Genomic DNA, 22,773 nt, shown 5'->3' on the forward strand with positions numbered 1-22,773 from the left:
GACTCGCTTGCCTCCCTGCCCTCTTCGTGTGGCTTTCTCCAACGTTCACTCCCTAGCTGTTGCTTTACCTTTGTAAAGGGTAGGCCCTGTGCCAGTCGCCGGGGGAGGGGACGGCGGGTAGCGCGTTGCTTGCCTTTGCGGAGCGGAGGGTCCCAGAGAAGAGTAGACGTGAAGCCGATGACGACTTGGATAGCGCTGCATGGTGTGGGCTGGAGAAGTACACAGCACTAGGCAGAAGGCGCCGGTGTAGTCCGAAAGGGCAGGGAGCCCTCCCTGAGGAAGGGAAGTTGGGGCTGGGGGTTACAGAGTGAATGGGGACTTAGGGTTGGGAGACAGGTCTTGTGAAGGCGTTGCTGGAGTTTCCCAGCCCGCACTGGTAGTTGACAGTGTCAGGAGACATTTTCATTTGCGGCAACTCAGGGATTGCTCCTGGTACTAGTGGATAGAAAGTCAGGGCTGCTGCGAAACATCCGACTTTGTGCAGCACAACCCCCCCCCCCACCGCCCCCCCGGGCTCCAAGCAAAGATTTATCTGACCTAAAATGTCAAGAGCATCCAGATTGTCTAGACCACCCTGCTCTAGATGAGGCAAGGAGGAGCTGGTGCTTTGGACGGACCACAAGTTTAGTGGGTTACAGCGAATTTGTTCAATAAAAGGTATTCAGCACTCCCATCGCGCTAAAACAGGAAGATCAGAACCCCGTTTGCCTTTTACACCAGGGTATTTCCACCACATGGCACAGAGCCAGGCGAATAGTAGGCCCTCAGTAAATTTTGTTTGATGAATCGAATACTGTGTGCGAGGTACGGAAGGGTGATGATACCAGGATGATTAAGATAACCGTGCCTCATTATTTGCCCCTAGGCCTTGTAGGTTTTATAATGGTCTGGTGGTGGTGTGGGTCTCAAGACTTTGTAAAGGCAACTTCTTGGGAAGAATTTGGCTTCTCTTTCTTTTGGTGTGGTTTAATGAATGATCAAGGTCATGAAAATATTGCCAGGGTGTGAGATTCCTTTTTTTAATTATTATTAAAGCTTTTACTTATTTATTAGAGATCATAAGTAGGCAGATAGGCAGGCAGAGAGAGAGGAGGAAGCAGGCTCCCCACTGAGCAGAGAGCCCAATGTGGGGCTGGATCCCAGGACCCTGAAACCATGACTTGAGCGGAAAGCAGAGGCTTTAACCCGCTGAGCCACCCAGGCACCCCAGTGGTGTGAGATTCTTAATGTGCTTTTGTCAGCTGCGTATCCCTTCATATCCTCTCCTGTCTTGATGTGGATTCTCAACAGCTGCAAAGTGTGACATTCCACACTAACATAATTCTTCAAGGGGAAAATACTTATAACAATCAAAACCTAATTCTTGGGAGGCAACTTGTGAAATAGAGCCGGGGTGGTGACCAAGAGCAACATGAAGAAATTGTATGAGCTGTCCCTGCTTCTAACTACTTTGGGGCTTTCAGCTCTGGCTGTGTCTGAAGCAGAAATTCCCAACTTATGGTGCCTTCATAACTACCTTTATTTCTTTTCATCACACAGAGAAAGAATGCAGACTAGAATCTCTATAGCATTAGAACACAGTCCTGGCTTTGAAGCCTCTTCCTAGCTATATGACCTTCCCTTCTCTCAACCTTCATTTTTTTTCATCCATAAAATAAGGGTTATAATAACTACCTCATAGATTTGATGTGAGCATTAAATATAAGACATTATACCTGTAATAGAGTGTTTAGCACAGTGCTTTGTGGGTAGTAAATATTCGGTACTTGTTAAATTTGTTGAATGAATACTTCAGTAGTTTAAAGGGCTTTGAAGATAGAAACCATCAATGTGGGTGTTTTTTCTGTCTGCTTCATTCACTCCTACCTTTCTTGGCTGTGTAATCGGTTATTTTTGTTACTTCTTGTACATTAATTTCTCTTACTTTTATCTCAGGAAATCTTTATGTCCTTCAGATGGTCCTAGAAACCATCAGTAGCTCATCTACTTCTGAACTTAGTAGGAAAAACTCAAGAATTACCTCTTCCAGGGGCACCTAGGTGGCTCAGTCGGTTAAGCATCCAACTCTTGGTCTTGGCTCAGGTCTTGATCTCAGGGTTGTGGGTTTGAGCCCTGTATTGGGCCCCATTCTGGGCTTGGAGGCTACTTAAGAAAAAAGAGAATTATCTCTTCCATATAGTTTTACTCCTTGTGGGAGTCTTTTTTCTTTAATTGAGGTAAAATTCATGTATAATAAAATTCAGTTTTATGTGCGTACAATTCAGTGGTTTTATACATTCACAGGGTTGTGCAGCCACCACCACTATCCAGTCTCAGGAGATTTTGATCACCCTGGAAAGGAACACCATGTCCATTAGTAGTTGTTACCCATTCCCTGACCTCCCACCTCTTAGTACTTGGTAACCATTAATCTGCTGTGTATATGGATTTTCTAGTTCTGGACACTTCATATAAATGGAATTTACCTGTTTATCAGTTGATGGACATTTGAGTTTTTTCTGCTTCTTAGCTATTATAAGTAATGCTACTGTGAATATTCATGTACAAAATTTTGTGTGAACATGTTTTTATTTCCCTTGAACATATACTTAGGAATGGAATTTCCGAGTTACAGAGTAACTCTTTTTTTTTTTTTTAAAGATTTTATTTATTTATTTGACAGACAGAGATCACAAGTAGGCATAGAGGCAGGAAGGGAAGCAGGCTCCCCGCTGAGCAGAGAGCCGGATGCGGGGCTCGATCCCAGGACCCCAGGACCACGACCTGAGCTGGAGGCAGAGGCTTTAACCCACTGAGCCACCCACTTTCTTCATAAGTGAAGAAAAGGATTTTGATATTGACCATTTGATACCACTGCTAGGTAGATAATCTAATCCTTCTGTGTCACCATTAACACACTAAATGATAATAGCCATAAATTGAAACTTTTACTGAAGAGTCATCTCTTACCCACTATGTGAAGAACTGGGATGTCAGGGGATGGTACCATTTCTGTTTATAGATGCCTTGAATTAGCAAGGGTTTGTGTTGTTACTAAGAGAAAACTATAGAGGTCAGTAAAGCACATTAGAGAAATAGTACCCATATAGCCTTTGTTTTCTCACCAAAGTTGAATTTCACTTCTAAGAATTGTGATCTACCAATTGAGTTTGTCCCAGACTCTTTAAGGACTCTTATAAGTTTCTAAATTCTTATCAGTTTCCAAATTCAAACTGTATCTTCCTAGGACGATCATATCTCATTTTTTTATTGATATAAACTGCCAAGTAATAATAATAAAAACATAATTAATCACTTATATGTGTCAGGCACTGTTGTGAGTTAATTTTAAATGAATTGGCATGAATTAGGTACTGTCTTTATTCTAATTTTTATTTATTTTTATTGTTACTATTTTAAGTAGGCTCCACCCCGAGCATGGAGCCCAATACAGGGCTTGAACTCACAGCCCTGACATCAAGACCTGAGCTGAGATTAAGAGTTGGACATTTAGGGGCACCTGGGTGGCTCAGAGGGTTACGCCTTTACCTTCAGCTCAGGTCATGGTCCCAGGGTCCTTGGATCGAGTCCCACATCGGGCTCTCTGCTCAACGGGAGCCTGCTTCTTTCTCTCTCTCTGCCTGTCATTTCCTGTTTGTACTCTCTCTCTGGCAAATAAATAAAATCTTTAAAAAAAAAAAAAGAGTTGGACGTTTAACTGACAGACCCAACCAACCACTTCTATCCTCATTTTCACTTATTTTTTTTTTAAGATTTACTTATTAATTATCTGAGAGAGGGAGGCAGTGAGTGCATGCACACAAGTAGAGGGAGGAACAGACGGAGAGGGAAAGAGAATCTCAAGCAGATTCCCTGCTGAATGCGCAGCCAAACATGGAGCTTCATCAAAACCCTGAGACCATGACCTGAGTGGAAATCAAGAGTCAGATGCCCAACTGACTGAGCCACCCAAGTGCCCCCATCCTCATTTTTTTTTATTTGTTTAAAGATTTTGTTATTTGAGACAGAGAGAGACAGAGATAGCATCAGTGGGGAGGAGAGGGAGAAGCAGACTACCTGCTGAGCAGGGAGCCCGACTCAGGACTCAATCTCAATCCCAGGACCCCAGGATCATGACCTGAGTCCAAGGCAGGTGTTTAACCAACTGAGCTGCCCAGGTGCCCCCATCTTCATTTTTATGTGAAGGAACTGAGGTATAGAGATACTATAAAATTTGCCCAGCATTACACAGCTAATGAAGTCAGACTTCAAACCCAAGCTGTCTGATCACAAGTACATACTCTGAACCACTTCCCTGTATTGCCATGCCTCTCAGGTACTATGCAAATATATTATTTGCTACTGTTAGTTAGTTATTTAAGGCTTTTGTTTACACAGATAGTAATCAGACATTTGCTGAATTTTCACAGCCTACCATTAGAATAAATATAAATGGGAAGAAAATCTTGTGTTCCCAGCTGAGAATTGGGGTTCTTCTTATGACCAAGAATTCTATTTGTGCATCTTATTTTTTTTTATGCATCTTATAATTAACTTTCATTACTGGAGGAATTGGGGAATTTATGTTAATAATTGAGTCATAATAATACACTGTTGGTTTGGTTATTTAGTTCTTTCTCTACCCTACTCTCTCATCCTGTTTCCATGGCTAAGAAAATCTGTGGTAAAGTGTGTTAATTGAGAGTAATATTATGGGGCACGTGGGTGGCTCAGTCAGTTATGTGTCTGCCTTCAGCTCAGATCATGATTCCAGGGTCCTGGGATTGAGCCCAGAGTCATTGGGCTCCCTGCTTACTGGACAGCCTGCTTCTGCCTCTCCCTTTGCCCCTCCTCCTAATCTTACATGCCTGTGCCCCTCTCCCTCTCCCTCTTGATCTCAAATAAATAAATAAATAAAATCTTTTAAAAAAATAAAATGAAAATAATATTATTTTTAATTTTTGCAACAGTTGAGGAATTCTAGGACATAATAGGATCAGTATTGAGAATCTCTATTTGGTTCTAGATTTTCTCTCATTTTAGGAAGAGAAGTAGGATGGATTATTAGGAGTTGCTTTGCCTTAAAAAATATCTGTAGGAAGGGTGCCTGGGTGGCTCCATCAGTTAAGCCTCTGCTTTCGGCTCAGGTCATGATCCCGGGATCCTGGAATTGAGCCCCGTGTTGGGCTCCCTGCTCAGCAGGGAAGTCTGTTTCTCCTCCTTCCTCCATCCCTCCCCCTGCTCATGCTCTCTTTCTCCTCTCTCACATAAATAAATAAAGTATTTTAAAAAAATATATCTTTAGGGGGCGCCTGGGTGGCTCAGTGGGTTAAAGCCTCTGCCTTTGGCTCAGGTCATGGTCTCAGGGTCCTGGGATCTAGCCCCACATGGGGCTCTTTCCTCGGCAGGGAGCCTGCTTCCTCCCTCTCTCTCTGCCTGCCTCTCTGCCTACTTGTGATCTCGGTCTGTCAAATAAATAAATAAAATCTTTAGAAAAAATATATGTATCTTTAGGAGTAAAACATGTGGAAGACGAATCCTGTGTGGGTTTGGCAGTTTCAGTTGAATGGGAGCGAGTTACAAGGAGTTAAAAGATAATGGAGAGCTCTGACTGGTTATTCCTTCATTTTACAGTTGGCTCAAATAACGGTGTTGATGGCCATGCAGGAGAAATACCCAAGTGAGAGGATTTCTCATGCCACTTCACCAGGTGAGTAAGCAGAGTTTTCTGACCTTTGCTATGTTTTTTCATAACAGAAATATCCTTTAAAGGAAATACATAGCAAACAAACAATTCACTAAAATGCTGGTACTTGAAGAACAAAAATAATATGAGGCTATATTGAATAGAAAAACAGGCCTCTCCAAAAGAACAACTGTTTATCTCTGGTCCTTCATGGCTTCCAAGAAGACCACATGATTGATGGGGAGGGGAGGACACATTAAGGAACAGAATGACTTTGGAACATAGTTCCATTTGAAATCAGAAAAACACAGCATAAATTACTGTGTTCTATGTTGTCTTTGTAGTCCTGTGGGTGGGTCAGTCATCTGCTAGCCCACAAAGATTGGAATTCTTCTTGGATGCCAACAGTCTCAGTTATGTTGTCACTAGAGACTCGGGAATTTATCTTTAGAATGGATTGACAAGATTTTGAAAGCTCAGTAGATATATTAAGTGGATATACTAAATATATATGTTAAATAAACATAAATATGTAAATAAACACAGATGTGGTATATTTAAATAGAAGGTAGGATAGAAAAATAGCTTTTGGAATTTTGAGTTGTTTATGAAGAGAGGGGTACCTTTTTTCAACTAAGGATATATTTTATTTAACTTTAAAATCCTACAGTGCCTTATAGCATGTATTAGATGTTGTTGTATTCTCCTGGGAGTGCTGCTTGCATAGATTAAGCATTTTGAAAAACATTTGTTGAATCAGTTCAAGATACCTTCAGCAAATATTTATTGAACGTCTGCTACATGCCATTCACTGTTTTAGGGCTGGATTGTATAATTTCTAATGACGATTGTGTTATAACACACAAATTTGGGGGATGTAGCAATTTCTAACAAAACTCACTGCTTTTCTGATGACTTTGTCTTTAGTAGTCTTTCATTTGATGAATAATAGTCTTAATATTTTGATTAAAAAGATGTTAGTGATAGGACATATGACATAACAAAAAAATTTCAGCTTTCAAACTTGAATTTTGAAATAAGCATAAGCCTCTGTACCTATACCAAAATACATTTTAAAAAGTTTTATTCATTTACATGATCTCTAGGGCTCCTGGATGGCTCAGTCCGTTAAGCATCTGCCTTCGGCTTAAGTGGTGATCCTGGAGTTCTGGGATCAGTTCCTGCATTGGGCTCCTTGCTCAGCAGGGAGTCTGCTTCTTCCTCTACCCCTACCCCATGCTTATGATCTTTCTCTCAAATAAATAAATAAAATCTTTAAAAAAAAAAAAAAAAGTGATCTCTACACCCAGCATAGGGCTTGAACTCACAACCCCAAGATCAAGAGTTGGATGTTCTACCAACTTAGCCAGTCAGTTTACATTTACAAAAATATAAAATACATTTTTATTTTAGCAAATATCTGTTCAGAATTGATGTATGGAGTGAGCAGATAGAAAAGTGGTACTGGTAAAGAATGGAAGATTAGTAGTGATAACAAGAAGTAAGAGGCCAGAAAGATGGTAATAGAGGCCCTCAATCGATTTTCAGTATTTTAGAAGGCCTGGAAGTTTGTCTACTGGCTAGAGAGATAACACCATATAGACTTACCTAGAAGTCAAATTTCTTTCCTTCTAGCTAGAATTATGCTTATATGTACAGATAGTAACACCAGCTAATCTTAGCTAATCGAATGCTCTGATCATTGGGTATGTCTTATGAAAGATTATTATAGATTACTGCATGAATATAGATTCTTTCACATCAGGCAGTCCACTGTGACCCCAAGAATAAGTCCTTGGCGAAAGTTAGAGTGCCTTCAGTAGAAGGCAGAGGGTAGCAAAAGTAGAAGAAAGTGAGTTAAAAAGATGGGAGAAGCACTATAATTGGAAGAAGAGAATAAGGTGATTTGTGTTCAAATATCATTTGCTTCCCATAAATCAAAGAGTCTGTAGAACCTCCTTTTCTGATTTCAGCTAAAACTCTGATATTTTAAATGGATAAGTAGCCATCATTACGTTTTTGTTCATTTGTTTACATGGATTATCAGATACAGTTTAGAAAAATTATAGTTTTTTTAAAACAATAAATACTAGTAAATCAAGTGTTTATTGAATGCTTGCTACCTATGGCCCTCAAGTAGCAACCTAATAAAGTTCAGTAAATCTCCTCAGTCTTGGGGCGCCTGGGTGGCTCAGTTGGTTAAAGGATTACCTTCGGCTCAGGTCATGATCCCTGGGTCCTGGGATTGAGCTACCTTGTGGGGAGCCTGCTTCTCCATCTGCCTGCCACTCTGCCTACTTGTTCTCTCTCTCTGTCTCTCTGTTGAATAAATAAATAAAAATCTTATTTTTTTCTTTATTTTTTTTTTATAAATAAAAATCTTTAAAAAAAAATGTCCTCAATCTAGTTTTGTCTTACCCACTTAGAAATTTTAGTGGTTTATTTGCATTGGACTCAAAATAGTGTTAAACTCTTCAGATTGACTTTTAAGGCTTAACCTTGATCTGGATTCACCCTGCCCACTAGGTATCCCAGTTTAGTCAAGCAACGGTTTTCTTCTTTTTTCTTTCTCTCCTTCCTTCCTTCCTTCCTCTCTCTCTCTCTCTTCAATTTATCTATTTGAGAGAGCCCACATGCACACGAGTGGGGTAAAGGGCAGAGGGAGAGAAGCAAACTCCTTGCTGAGCACAAAGTTCAATATAGGGCTTGATCCCAGGACCCCTAGATCATGAATTGACTTAAAGTCAGACACTTAATCAGTTGAGCCACCTAGGCACCCCCAAGCAATGGTTTTCAACAAGAGACTGGACTGCCTGTTACCCTAAGGAGCATTTGGAAACATATGGTATATTTTCATGTTTCATAGTGATGGTGGAATAGGTTTAGGGCTGCTACTGGCATTTAATAGGGACCAAGGATGCTAAACCATCCTGACATGTATAGACTACACATTGAGGAATTGTCATGCCCAGTATGCCAGAAGCACCTACTGAGAAATCCTTTAATAGGAAAGAATGTGGATATTGTAATCAAAACAGCCTGGGTTCAAATATCAGCTCTGTCCTCTGTTAAATGGGGGTGATGATTCTGTTCGGTAAGTAAGTAGATGAGATCATGTTGGTAAAGTGTTAGGACTTCTAGATTTCAAAAAATGGTAGCTACTGATAGATTCCTGGGTTCTTGATAAGTCTTTTTTCTGTCTGTGAACATTCTCACATCTCATGCTATTTCCATTCAAAATTAACTAATTTAGAGAAGCTGAAAAAGGCACAGAAGAGAGAATGATGCTGTTTTTTCATAGGTTTAAGTGCTTTATTTAAACAGTCTTGTGGGGTTACATCAACTGGTTCACACTAAAGATGGGAAATGCCGCTTGTTTCAGGTTCCGGTGTAATTCAAAAGGGTAGTTCCCTGGGAACTGAATGGCAGACCCCAGTTATCTCAGAGGCTTTTCGGAGTCGCTTCAGCCGCTGCTCAAGTGTAGCTGACAGTGGAGACACAGCCATTGGCACATCATGCTCAGACATTGCAGAGGGTAAGTTTGGATTACTCTTTTGATTACTAGTATGTGTTGTCATTTTCAGATTGTGTTCCATGTATACTGTCAATTCCAGAATATTCATAACTTGGGCCCTTCAGCCAAGGAGTTTGCTTGATTTTTTTATTCTGTGTTTCTTACATTTGGCCCTTTTCTTTCAGTTTTTACTGTTTGTCCTATTTTAATAACTTTTCATAGGTTTCTTGTCCTCAAGTCTTTTCCCTCTACTGCCAGGTTAATCTTTCTAAAAGCCTGGTTTTATGGTTTCCCTTTCCTGTAAATCCTCGACTGCTTATGTTACTTGGAGGATAAAGTTCAGAGGCCTTAATTTTGTGATCTGGCTTTCCCACCCAATCAGACATATTTCTTACTGTTACAGAGTGTGGTGTTTTACTATGCAATGAAAACTTTTTTTGTTGTTTTTGTTTTGGATATCTGAGCTCTTTTCTTCTTTAATCCAGGCCCATTTGTGTTGTTTCCACCTCTTCTTGCTCTTCCCAGCTGTGCTGATCTTATTTTTCAAAATCTAGTGAAGTGTCTGACTAGACTTTTCCCATCCCTTCCACCCATTACATCTCCCTCTCTGCAATCTTTTTATTTATTTTTATTTTTAATGTTTTAAAGATTTTATTTATTTATTTGAGAGAGAGAAAGAAAGAGAGCACGAGAGGGGGGTAGGTCAGAGGAAGAAGCAGACTACCTGTGGAGCAGGGAGCCCTATGTGGGACTCAGTCCTGGGACTCCAGGATCAAGACCTGAGCCAAAGGCAGTTGCTTAACTAACTGAGCCACCCAGGTGCCCTGCAATCTTTTAAAAAAAAAATAAGATTTCATTTATTTTGAGAGGGAGGGTGGAGAGAGAGAGAGAACAAGAGCAGGGGGAGGGAGAAACAGACTCCCTGCTGAGCAGGGAGCCCTGTGTGATGCCTGGGATCATGACCTGAGCTAAAGGCAGACACTCATTCCACTGAGCCACCCAGGCACCCCTCCCTCTCTGCCATCTTGTAATCTTCATTGTGTCTGCCATTTGAGGGGCACTTAAATTAAGTAATAACTGTCAGACAGTGTTTTACAAGAGTATTTTCTTTTTTAAAAAATTTTATTTATTTAAGTAATCTCTATACCCAATATGGCTTTGAACTCACAAGCCAAGATGAAGAGCCCCATGCTCTACCAACTGAGCCAGCCAAGCATCACAAGTGTATTTTATTTTTTCATTTAGATAGTGAGTTCCTAGAGGGCAGAGGAACTGATGGTAATAATAACTATTTATTAAATACTTTGTGATGGATACTATACTAAATTTTTTCTACATTTTTTCATTAACATCTTTGAGAATGCTATGAAATATTATTTCCATTTTACAGCTGAGAATCCTGAATTGCTTTTTTTTTTTTTTTAAGATTTTATTTATTTATTTGTCAGAGCGAGAGAGAAAGCAGGCAGAGCATCAGGCAGAGGCAGAGAGAGAGGCAGGCTCCTCACTGAGCAAGAAGGCTGATGCTGGACTCGATCCTAAGACCCCAGGACCATGACCCAAGCTGAAGGCAGTGGCCCAGCCAACTGAGCCACCCAGGCATCCCTGAATTTCTTTTTTTTTTTTTTTTTTCAAAGAGTTATTTATTTGAAAGAGAAAGATCATAAGTGGGAGGAGGGGCGGAGGAAGAGAATCTTCAAGCAGACTCCCTGCTGAGTGCAGAGCCCTACACAGGGCTAGATCCCACAACCCTTGAGATCATGACCTGAGCCAAAACCAAGAGTTGGACGCTCAACCAATTGAGCCACCCAGGCACCCGGAGAAAGCTGAATTTCAAAGTGATTAGATTACTTGATTAAAGTTACAAAACTAGTCACTTTAGTACTTTATCAGATGTCACACCCACTATGATAGCTATAATCAAAAAGATAATAACAGGTTTTGGTGAGAATGTCAAGGAATTGGAACCTCTATACATTATTGGTGGGAGTGTAAAATGTTGAAGCTGCTTTGGAAAGCAGTTTGGCAGATCTTCAAAAGGGTAAAACATGGAGTTACCCTATGACTCAACAGTTGTACTCCTACCTATATACCCAAGAGAAATAAAAGCATATATCCACACATAAACTTGTTACAGGAATATTCATAGCAGCATTATTCATAGTAGGCAAAAAATGGAAACAACCCAGATGTTTATCACTAGTGAATGGATGAGTCAGATGTAGTATATCCATATAATAGAATATTATTCCGCAGTAAGAAATGAAGTACTAATACCTGTTAGAAAATAGTTGAACTTTTAAAACATTTATGCCAAGTAAAGCCAGACACAAAAGGCCACATACTGTATGATTCCATTTATATGAAATGTCTAAAATAGGCAGATCCAGAGAGACAGAAAATGAGTGGTTGTTCAAGGCTAGGGAAGTTAGGGTAAATGGAATGTGACTGCTAAAGAGTAAGAGGTTTCTTTTGTGATAATAAAATATTCTATAATTAATTATAGTGATGGTTACACAACAATGAATAATAAAAACCATTGAATTGTACACTTCAAGTGGGTGAATTGAATGTTATGTGAATTATATTTCAGTAAAGCTGTTTTTTAAAGAAAAGGATAGAAATGTTTGAAAATAGAAATGGGTAAAAAAAAAACAAAAAACAGTTATCTACTTTATTGACCCTTAGACACCTGGCATTTAATAGTTTGATAGCTGTGTGTATATGGCGTGGTGCTCATAAATGTTGAGTAGAACTGAATCATAGATGTTGTTGTAGACGGACTTTGAAAGTCATTTAATCCAGTTCCTGGTTACTGGTGAGTAACAAAAATTCTCCAAGGGGTTAAGTAATTTGCCTAATGTCACAGAACTAGTCAGATTCAGGTCTCCCAGCTGTAGTATTTTTTCTGTCACTTCTGTAATCAAGTGTTATTCTCAGTTTAGTTATTTGTTAAGGTTTTGTCTACATTGCAGTCATGGGACCTTTTTCATTTTGACTAAATAGTTCTTTTAAAAATCAAACAATGGTCTAGATTTCCCCCTATTGAATTTAGTGACTGTATTTAATTCAGTCATGTTGTTACGCAGATTCTGTGCTTTTTATTCCTTTGAAGGGGGAAATATATTTCCTGTGTAGTGTATTCTTTTTAAACTGTAGTAGCCTTGATGTGATGCCTTTTTTTCCCTTTTTAAAGGATCCAAGGTGGGGCACCTGGGTGGCTCAGTCAGTTAAGAGTCCAACTTTGGATTTCAGCCCAGGTCATGATCTCAGGGTGAGATTGTGAGATTGAGCCCTTCATCAGACTCCACATTCAGTGCACTCTGCTCGAGATTCTCTCCTTCTCTCCCTACTTCTACACACACACTCCCTCTAAATAAATATATAAATAAATCTTTGAAAAAAATAAAGGATCCAAGATGTCTTCTCTGCCACGTTTGTTATATACAGTGGTCTTTATGTTAACCCTTGCTTATTGTGTCCATCCATCTAGCTTGGTTTTATTAGGAGCCCAGTTGACAAGAACCCTTATGACTGGTATAAAATATAGTTCATTGTTGCATCTTCTTTTTTTCATTGTTTCATCTTTAAAGTGAACAGGTTGCTTTTGATTCTACCCTTCATTAAAATGTTTTACCTTGAGGGGCACCTGGGTGGCTCAGTTGTTAAGCGTCTGCCCTCAACTCAGGTCATGATCCCAGGGTACTTGGATCGAGCCCCGCATCGGGCTCCCGGCTCGGCAGGAAGCCTGCTTCTTCCTTTCCCACTCCCCCTGATTGTGTTCCCTCTCTGTGTCTTTCTCTCTCTCTCTCTGTCAAATAATAAATAAAATCTTTAAAAAAAAAAAGTTTTACCTTGAAGAATTGTAAGGGATGGGGTAGGGGTGGATACTGGCGACGTCAGAAGACTTTCAGCTTTTTGCTAAAGACTGCAGGAGTTAACTGGCTTAGTTCAGACTCCCTTACTTCATAAACCAGTAAGGGATATAGACAGAAGTGATCAAGATTTAGTAATAGCTAAATCTACCCCTCAGTAAGAAAGCGTGGTTTTTAGAAAGAATTAGGGAGTGAGGCAGAAGGTATGGTTGAAGAGAGGAGAGATTTAGAAATATGAATATCCTTAAAGTGGCAAAACCCCAATATTCTGATAACTGTAGACTTCTTTAAAAATCACATATCACATACACTAAATTTTGAGTCTTTGAAAATTGTAGAAGGTAAGTGGTCCTTTTGAAAATGAGTTTTGTGGGACACCTGGGTGGCTCAGTCGGTGAAGCGTCTGCCTTCAGCTTAGGTGACGATTCAGGGGTCCTGGGATTGAGTACCACATCAGGCTCCCTGCACAGCTTCTTCTCTCTCTCCCTCTGTCTCTCCCCCTGCTTGTGCTTATTCTCTCCCTCTCTCTCAAATAAATAAATCTTTAAAGAAAAATGAGTTTTGCTGTTTTGCTTCAAAATGTTTCAAAATACAAACCAGACTTAAGGTGTAACTTGACATTTTATAGCAGTTTGTCAGAATTGCCAGTTTTCTGGGTCCCTGGGTGGCTCATTCAGTTAAGTGGCTACCTTCAGCTCAGGTTATGATCCCAGGATCCTGGGGTCCCTGCTCAGCAGAGAGCCTGTTTCTCCCTCTCCCTCTGCCTGCCGCTCTGCTTACTTGTGCTCTCTCTCTGTCAAATAAATAAATAAATTCTTTAAAAAAAAAAAAGAATGCCAGTTTTCTTACTATAAATAAACTTAATAGATAAGTGACATGCTGAAAAAGATTTTTATTTTTTTATCAGTGGATCAACCACACTTCTAGAAAATTAAAAGTCCTGGGTCATTTGATACCTTTCCAGGCTTTGGTTTTGGCATTACTACTTTGGGGGTTATGGGCTCAAAACTGAATTTGGTGAGTCTTGAGAGTAGGTGGTGCTGTAGATGGAGAATGGAAGGAGGGGTTACAAAGTTCAGCACAATAGCAGTTCTTCATATGCTACAACTTCACGATCTTCTGTTCCATAATTATACTTTGAGAGCAGAGACCCTTGGTGAGAGTGAATATTATGGTGCCATTACAGAGGGTTTCAAGTGGAGAGCTTGCTATTCTTGGAAGTTTTGATCACCACAGTCTACTTTAGCCTGTTGGCCTATTCCTGTGTATAAGTTATGGGATGTCAAAAACTGTGTCTTTAGCCTCTGAAATGTTCTTGGTCCTTAGAAGCAGACACATTTATCAGAAATTACTGTTGTTTTGTTTTAGTATGGCCTTTATATATATCCCCAAGATCATCTAAGTATAAGAAATTAGATACTTTGCCTTATCCCATACATTATAAGGGATAATTTGGCATGTCCAAGGTTTTTGGGTTTTTTGGGGGGGGGATTGTTTCTGTGTTTGTTTGTTTTTTAAAAGATTGTTTATTAGAGCGTGTACATGGAAGGAAAAGGGAGAGAGAATCTGAAATAGACTCTGTGCTGAGCACAGAGCCTGTTGCAGGGTTTGATCCCTCAGCCATGAGATCATGACCTGAGCCAAAACCAAGAATTGGACACTTAACCAACTGAACCATCCAGGCGCTGCCGTTTTTTTGGTTGTTGTTAAGATTATATTTATTCACTTATTTTAGAGCGGCGGGGTCAGGGCGGGGCGGGGGGGGCACCGAGGGAGAAGGAGAGAATCTCAAGCAGATTCTGCTCTGAGTGTGGAGTTTGATGTGGGGCTCAGACCCTCAATCCTGACATCATGACCTCAGCCAAAATCAAGAGTTGACACTCAACCAGCTGAGCCACCCAGGTGTCCATGATTTTAAAGAGCTACTTACAAACCCATATGAGAAGATGGTAGCTGATGTGTAGTAATTCTGGAAAAGGTTATAGTATCTGTCCTCATTAGCTGAGTGTGTTCTGTGTTTGTTGATGGAAAGAAAAAAATGAATTAAATTGGTTGGCCACTCTTCATGGTAGATGTGCTTGGTTTGGAAAGAGTATTGGACATAGTTGAAAAAGGAAGACGGGTGCCTGGATGGCTCAGTCAGTTAAGCAGCTGCCTTCGGCTCAGGTCATGATCCCAGAGTCCTGGGATTGAGTCCCACACCGGGCTCCTTGATCAGCAGGGAGCCTGCTTCTCCCTCTCCCTCTGCCTGCCACTGTGCCTACTTGTGCTCACTCTCCCTGTCAAATAAATTAAAAGGAAAAAAGAAAAAGGAAGACATTTATATTCCTTGGCCCCTTACTCAGTTTACTCCGTGCTAAAGGTAACAGGTAGGGGCGCCTGGGTGGCTCAGTGGGTTAAGCCTCTGCATTCGGCTCAGGTCATGATATTGGGGTCCTGGGATTGAGCCCTACATTGGGCTCTCTGCTCAGTGGGGAGCCTGATTCCCACTCTCTCTCTCTGCCTGCCTCTCTATTTGTGATCTCTGTCAAATAAATAAATAAAATCTTTAAAAAAAAAAAAAAGGTAACAGGTATGTTTCCTGACATTACCGTCTTGTTTGTTTGCAGCCCACTGCCTTGACGCATTAATTCTGTGACCCTATAGTCTTTTTCAGAGTAGCACTTGAAAGTGGGAAATAATGTAGAAATGTGTACCTTTTGTAGCAGGTCTAATGAGAGAGTTGTCCTCCAAAACCAGGCAAGAGCTAAAGGAAGCAGAAATTGAGTATGAACGAAAAGTGAAAAGTCACAGTTGGATAAAACAAGGGGGAAGTGAAAGGCAAAATATAAAATAGAGGATTTCAGTGTGTGCCCACTTGAGAGTGCTCCCTGTGCTAGAGTGAAACCTGAGAGTTACTAAGAATAACTTCACATATCCAGGCAGTCAGGTCTGGGGTGTGGGGGAGAGAATAGAATCCTGATTCAGATGCTGTACTCCCTGTCCTAGACACAGAGCAGCACTATCTATCCACTTTGCCTATTCTTCAGATAGATTCATTGCTTACCTTCACTGGGAAGCTTTTGGAGGCCACAGAGAATTCTGGCAGCCCTTGGAAAGAATATTTTTATTGGATTGGATTGTAGCTTGAGAGTTGCCCAGCTCCCAGAAGAGTAGGACCTAATCCATTTCCCTTAAGTAAGTGGTTTTTTGGTTTTTGCTTTTTGGTTTTAAATTTGTTTCTTAGCTTTGTTTGTTGACTGGCCAGATTTTCTTCAAATAAAAAGGACAGTGTAAGTTAAAAATAAAGCTATTGTTGCCTTTTGTTGATTTACCTTGTGAATGGCATTTGAGATCCTAGAATACATGTTAACTTCTCAGTTAGGCTGCCTTTCTGCCTGATACTTAGGATGATTGTTATCTATTCTGCTTGGTCTCAGTCAGGAGAGAACATCTGGCATAGCAGCCAAACTCAAAAAATCCTGCTGCTGGGGTGCCTGGGTGGCTCAGTCGCTAAGCGGCTGCCTTCAGCTCAGGTCATGATCCCAGGGTCCTGGGATGAAGCCCCACGTCAGGCTCCCTGCTCAGCAGAGAGCCTTTTTCCTCTCTCTGTGCCTACTTGTGCTCTCTGTCTCTCTGTCAAATAAGTAAGATCTTTTAAAAAGAGAGGGAGAGAAAGAAATCCTCCTGCTTCAGTTTTGACTTACAGAAGATTATTCTCTTTGCAGATTTTTGTAGCTCAAGTAGCAGCCCTTCTTTCCAGCCCATCAAAAGCCACATAACCATTCCAACAGCCCATGTGATACCTTCCACTTTGGGGACCTCTCCTGTCAAGCCAAATCCTATACCTGCTGGACTCTCTTCCTCCAAACTCCCTTTGTCAGGGCTGGCTGAAAGTGTGGGGATGACAAGAAATGGAGACCTTGGTGCAATGAAACGTTCTCCTGGCCTGTCTAGAGATTTCACGTATCTTTGTGGTGCTACTGGAGAAAATGGAATTGAGCAGTCCTGGTTTCCAACAGTGGGCCATGAAAGAGAAGAAGAGGTGAGGAAGTTTGATATTCCCAGTATGGAGTCTACCCTTAATCAGTCAGCAATGATGGAGACACTTTATTCTGATCCCCACTACCAAGTCCACTTTCACAACCCAAGAGCTGACACGAACAAGGAGTTATACAAAGTGTTGCCTGAGACCAAGAAGGCACCGGGCAGTGGGGTGGTATGTGAGCGGAATGGACCTCACCCTAATAGCAGTGGAGTGCTCCCTTTGGGACTCCAACCTGCTCCTGGCTTCTCCAAGCCTCTACCCTCTCAGGTATGGCAGCCGAACCCTGACCCTTGGCACCCACGTGAGCGATCTTGTGAGCTCAGCACTTGTCGGCAGCAGCTGGAGATGATCCGTTTACAGATGGAACAAATGCAGGTAGAGACCCTTCTTTCATTGGGTTTTGTGGGTTCTTTGCAGATCTTAGAACTATGTAGGTTTAGTCCCATAAGTTTTGACTCTAAAGAAAACAATTGTAAGACAGACGGAAGATGTTTATAGATGGGAAATGAAGGCTTGTGAATGCCATTGAATATGTTGGTCATCTAATTAAACACCAGATGGGTCCTCCAGAGTAGAGAGTTACAACAGAAGACCCCAAAAGGTGTGACATTAACCCTGATTGTGTACTTATGTATCAGTAGGCTAGCTCTTTTCACATACGGAATCTTAATTTAATCCTTGTAGCACTTTGATGAGGTAAATGTAGAAATTTACCAGGTTCTTAGAAAAAGTAATCTCTCCAGGGTCACAAAGCTGGTAAGTAGCAGAGCTAGGATTTAAAAACCATCTCTGAACCCGTGTTTCTTCCATTATACTAATTTTGTGTTTAAAAAAAAAGTGTTGTGCTGCTTAAGAGTGGGAAGGAAAAAGGCAAGACTTATTCTCCTTTCCTGGTTGGTGAGGACATCTTAGCTCCTGCTTTGCCTCTCTTGCCAGATAATGAAAGATAAGTGACCTTTTCTTAGAAACTAGAGCCTTCATGAGCAGGGAGTGTCCAATTGGCAGAAGTCTCCCTGGCAGGTTCTTTCCAGTCATGCACCAGAGCTAAAATTATTTCATAAACACTGGGCCGCCTCAGCTGAGCCAAAGTGAGCCTTGACTAGAGACCCAGCTGGTTACTGCTCAGGTGCTTTCCAGGTGCCTGTGGGTCAAGATCAAGCCCCTCTGGGCCTCCTTGTCTTCCAGCTTCAGAATGGAGCCATCTGCCACCATCCTGCTGCTTTTGCTCCATCATTGCCCACATTAGAACCAGCGCAGTGGATCAGCATCTTAAACAGTAATGAACACCTTCTGAAGGAAAAGGAGCTCCTCATTGACAAGTAAGAGGTCAAGGGGTGCCCTAGTACCAGGCTCTGCTCTCCCAGCCCACACTGAGGGCACCTAATGAGGTCTCTCCAAGGGTAGCACATCCCTCTCTGTTTGGGTCTGTGTCAAGCAACCTAGTTCTGTATTTGAGTAATGGGATAGGCCAATTGTGTATGCTCTGCAGGGACTCTGGGAGTGCCCAAAGCAGGGAGCCAGTCCTTTGTAGCTGATCTTTCCTCATTTCCCCCAAGTCAGCTTTCTTATTTGCTCTTCCTCCTTCAGCAAGACAGTACTGTCCAGACGCAAGGCCTTTTTTGGTTTACATAGTATGAATTGTATCCACTTAAGGAAAGTGGGGGCTCATGTTGCCAGTGGGTTAGTGTCAGTACCCTGGACCTCATTCTACTGGCTTTTGTAGGCAGAGGAAACATATCTCTCAGCTGGAGCAGAAAGTACGAGAAAGTGAACTGCAAGTCCACAGTGCCCTTTTGGGCCGCCCTGCCCCCTTTGGTGATGTCTGCTTGCTGAGGCTGCAGGTAAGCATTGGCAGCCAGAATGGCATTCTGGTTGTCATAACTCAGTGTCTTCCCTTTGCTTGGTACTACTAGGTATCCAGGAGATAGAAAAGGGATCAAGTGATATAAGGTGCCCTTGCCCTTAAAAGGGTAGGCATCCTAATTATAAAACATCCCTCATTCTGCCTTTGTGGAGGCAGAAGAGGCTCAAGGGTAGAATCAGGTATGCCTTGGTGTTAGGACATACTTGGGAAAAAAACGAAGGCAGAGCAAGGTACATAGTAAGCTTCTTGAACTGGGTGATGTTCTGATAAGTCTTAATCTACCAGCTGTAGCCAAGTGGAGGGAGAGGCAGAGGTAAAGGGATTTAGAGCCATTCTCATTTTTAATTTTTCCATGTCTAGGAGCAAGTAAAGGTAGCCATATTTTCACTGAGGGCAGTGGCTCCTAGAAAAGCTTGCTTTGCTTACTTCTTCTGCAATATGGGCTTTTGAGTGATGAGTATTAAACAGATTATAGTACTGTCTTTGCCACATAGTGGGCCTGTCAAGACAGTGTTCTATCTTATAGAATCAGAATGTTAGAGTGAGAAAGACCCTTATATAAAATCTGGTGCAGTCCTCTAATTTACTGGTGAAAAAATTGAGGCCCAAGAGTGAGGAAGAACTTTTGCCCAAGATCATATAGAGAACGAGTAGAGGAGAAAATGTGAGTGTGCTTCAGAATCACCTGGAGGGCCTGTTGAAACAGATTGTTGAGCCCCATCCCCAGAGTTTCTGAGTCAGTGGGCTGGGAGTTGGGCTCAAGAATTTTTATTTCTGACAAATCCCCAGGTGTTGTTGAAGATGTTAGTCCTAGGACTACACTGTGAGAAGCACTGCTTGAGGATATTCTTAGAGAAAGATGATATTTGACCACAAAGTAGATCGAGGATAAGTAAAGTACCTGGGACTGTAAGGGTGAGGAACCATTATGTATTGAGACTCTTTATGCAGGAATTGCAGCGAGAGAACACTTTCTTACGTGCACAATTTGCACAGAAGACAGAAGCCCTGAACAAAGAAAAGATCGAGCTTGAAAAGAAACTCTCTGCTTCAGAAGTTGAAATTCAGCTCATCAGAGAATCACTCAAAGTGGCGTTGCAGAAGCACTCAGAGGAAGGGAAGAAACAGGAAGAAAGGGTGAGCTAAGGAGTTGGTAGCTTTCTAATTCACAAAGGAGTTGGCAGTCAGCCTTCTCTTGCCAAATCCTAAGCTGTTTCTGGCCCCCATCCTTGGAACTAGGAGGAACCAGTTGGGTGAGATCCTACATTGACTTTTCGTGCAGGACTGGTCTGTTAGAAATGGCACTCCTCCTTTTTGCTTCATCTCCACAAAACTGCCACAAAGTCCCTCACTGCCCCGGGTTGTGATGGGCCTCCAACTGACCTGGATAGAAAACCAGCCTGGGCAGTCATACCAGATGGTACTATTGTAAGATGTTTAAACATCTGTGGTAAATTTACATCATCCAGCCGGTTTTCCCTTATTCTGCCTAAAAAGTAGAAAAGAATTCCGTGTGTGCAGCCACTTTGGGAATTTTTACATTTTTCCAAGGCTCTTAGAATCGCCTTAGGGTAAGATTGGTCATAGAAGGAGCTGATTTGCTTCTGTTTCATAGCTTGCTGTAATGCAGATGGTCTTGGAGGGCCAGTTTAGTAATGTTTAGCTCTGGGCCACGTGCATGAAAATCAGCAGAGCAGTGCTGCTTAAACTCTAATGTGCTGAAGAATCACTGGGTTATCTTGTTTAAAATGCAGATCCAGAGGCACCTGGCTGGCTCAGTTGGTGGAGCGTATGACTCTTGATCTCAGGGTTGTGAATTTGAGCCCCACATTGGGTGTGAAGATTGCTTTAAAATAACATCTTTTTTTTTCTTTTTTTTTTTTAAGATTTTATTTATTTATTTGAGAGGCAGAGATCACAAGTAAGTGGAGAGGCAGGCAGAGAGAGAGGAGGAAGCAGGCTCCCTGCCGAGCAGAGGGCCTGATGCGGGGGCTTGATCCCAGGACCTTGGGATCATGACCTGAGCTGAAGGCAGAGGCTTTAACCCACTGAGCCACCCAGGCACCCCAACATCTTTTTTTCTTAAACAAAGTAAAACACAGATCCAGATTTAGTACTTCTAAGGTGGGGTATGCCTGAGGTCCTGCATTTTAATCAAGCTCCCAGGTGTTGTTGGTGCCACTAGTATATCAAGGATTTAGAGGCTTGTTAAAAAAGAAACTTTTGGGGCGCCTGGGTGGCTCAGTGGGTTAAGCCGCTGCCTTCGGCTCAGGTCATGATCTCGGGGTCCTGGGATCGAGTCCCGCATCGGGCTCTCTGCTCAGCAGGGAGCCTGCTTCCCTCTCTCTCTCTCTGCCTGCCTCTCCATCTACTTGTGATTTCTCTCTGTCAAATAAATAAATAAAATCTTAAAAAAAAAAAAAAAGAAAGAAAGAAAAAAAAAAAAGAAACTTTTAGGGCACCTGGGTGGCTCAGTGGGTTAAGCCGCTGCCTTCGGCTCGGGTCGTGATCTCAGGGTCCTGGGATCGAGTCCCGCATCGGGCTCTCTGCTCAGCAGGGAGCCTGCTTCCCTCTCTCTTTCTCTGCCTGCCTCTCCATCTACTTGTGATTTCTCTCTGTCAAATAAATAAATAAAATCTTTAAAAAAAAAAAAAAAGAAACTTTTAGTCAAAATACATGTATCTAAGTTAAATAATCTAATACCAATATAATAAAACTTAGCTCTGTACCCAACCCCACTCCACAAAGATTTCCATCCTTAACTCTTTTTCTCCTGTCATAAACCTCTGTATTTCTGAGTATTATTCTTGAGGTTTTTGCTATTTTTGTTTCATGGGTGTAGTATCTTCTCTCTCTGATGACATTGATTATATCTTTTGGGATGTCTGCCTCTGCTTATAGTGTTGTTTCTTGTTTTTTTATTTTGTTTTGTTTTTAGAATGTGTTCTTTTGTTTTAGTATCTTTTGTGTTAGAGGCTTGGTGATCCTTGAATGAATGGGCACTCATGTTTAAGAATGAAATATTTGAAAGCTGGATAGGAGCTCTGGGTTCATGGTAATTTCCTCCTGGACTGCATTGTAGGATAATCAGATTTAGACTGCCTTCTCACTTGGGAACCAACAAATAATAGTATCTGAATGTCTTAAACAACTCTGTCCAGAAAAAAATCAATCTTCAGCCTGTTGCCTAATTGGGAGGCTAAGGACAAGAATGCTTTTGGCCTTTAGGATCTCAATACTGAGAAGGAGATTAGGCTTAGAGCACTCCAGTTCTGTACATTGATTTTTACTTACACTTTAAACCCAGTGCTGCACTTTCTCTACTGTGATTGATATCCCTGTGTTTGGAATCTCCCTCATCTGATTTCTCCAGAGAATAAATCTCCACCAGTCTCCTGTTGGGAAAATCTCTGATAAAAATGGTATCCAGCTAACTTGTATGTAGATTTCCAGTGAGTGCCCTGTTTTCAGATCTATGGCTGATATCTGCCACAGACGTACCTGGTTCTTCAAATACAGAGTACTTGTGGGGTTTAAAGGGCACATTGTTTACCAAGTTGTCTGTAACTCCCACTGCAGGTTATAACCCTTCTCTTAAGTAATTTATCTGCTGTCTTTGATTTTCTATAAACACATTGAAATCTCTCATACACTTGCGTCTCCTATTAACTTTTTAAAATTAGTATTTTATTTCCTTTTTAGAGATGTAAATCCATCCAGTGGGGGTAATCCACCACTTTTTTTTAAGATTTTATTTGAACGACAGAGATCACAAGTAGGCCAAGAGGCAAGCAGAGAGCGGGGAGGGAAGCAGGCTCCCCGCCAAGC

General features: G+C 41.5%; 1 protein-coding gene across 4 annotated transcripts in view; it reads left to right on the forward strand.

The window, feature by feature from the left end:
* Positions 1–22,773, forward strand: part of CEP85 (centrosomal protein 85) — a 33,354-nt gene that overhangs the window by 332 nt on the left and 10,249 nt on the right. For 2 of the 4 annotated variants that reach the window (XM_044237498.1, XM_044237497.1), the window contains exons 2-7: positions 5,614–5,689; positions 9,048–9,200; positions 16,762–17,456; positions 18,267–18,400; positions 18,805–18,922; positions 19,897–20,082. In XM_044237498.1, coding sequence (XP_044093433.1) covers positions 5,635–5,689; positions 9,048–9,200; positions 16,762–17,456; positions 18,267–18,400; positions 18,805–18,922; positions 19,897–20,082 — 1,341 coding nt within the window. In that variant the 5' untranslated portion in view covers positions 5,614–5,634. The remainder of the gene's footprint in view (positions 1–5,613; positions 5,690–9,047; positions 9,201–16,761; positions 17,457–18,266; positions 18,401–18,804; positions 18,923–19,896; positions 20,083–22,773) is intronic. The other 2 variants (XM_044237499.1, XM_044237500.1) reach the window with 2 other exon arrangements.

This window comes from Neovison vison, chromosome 2 (genome assembly GCF_020171115.1).
Source record: "Neovison vison isolate M4711 chromosome 2, ASM_NN_V1, whole genome shotgun sequence".
NCBI lineage: Eukaryota > Metazoa > Chordata > Mammalia > Carnivora > Mustelidae > Neogale > Neogale vison.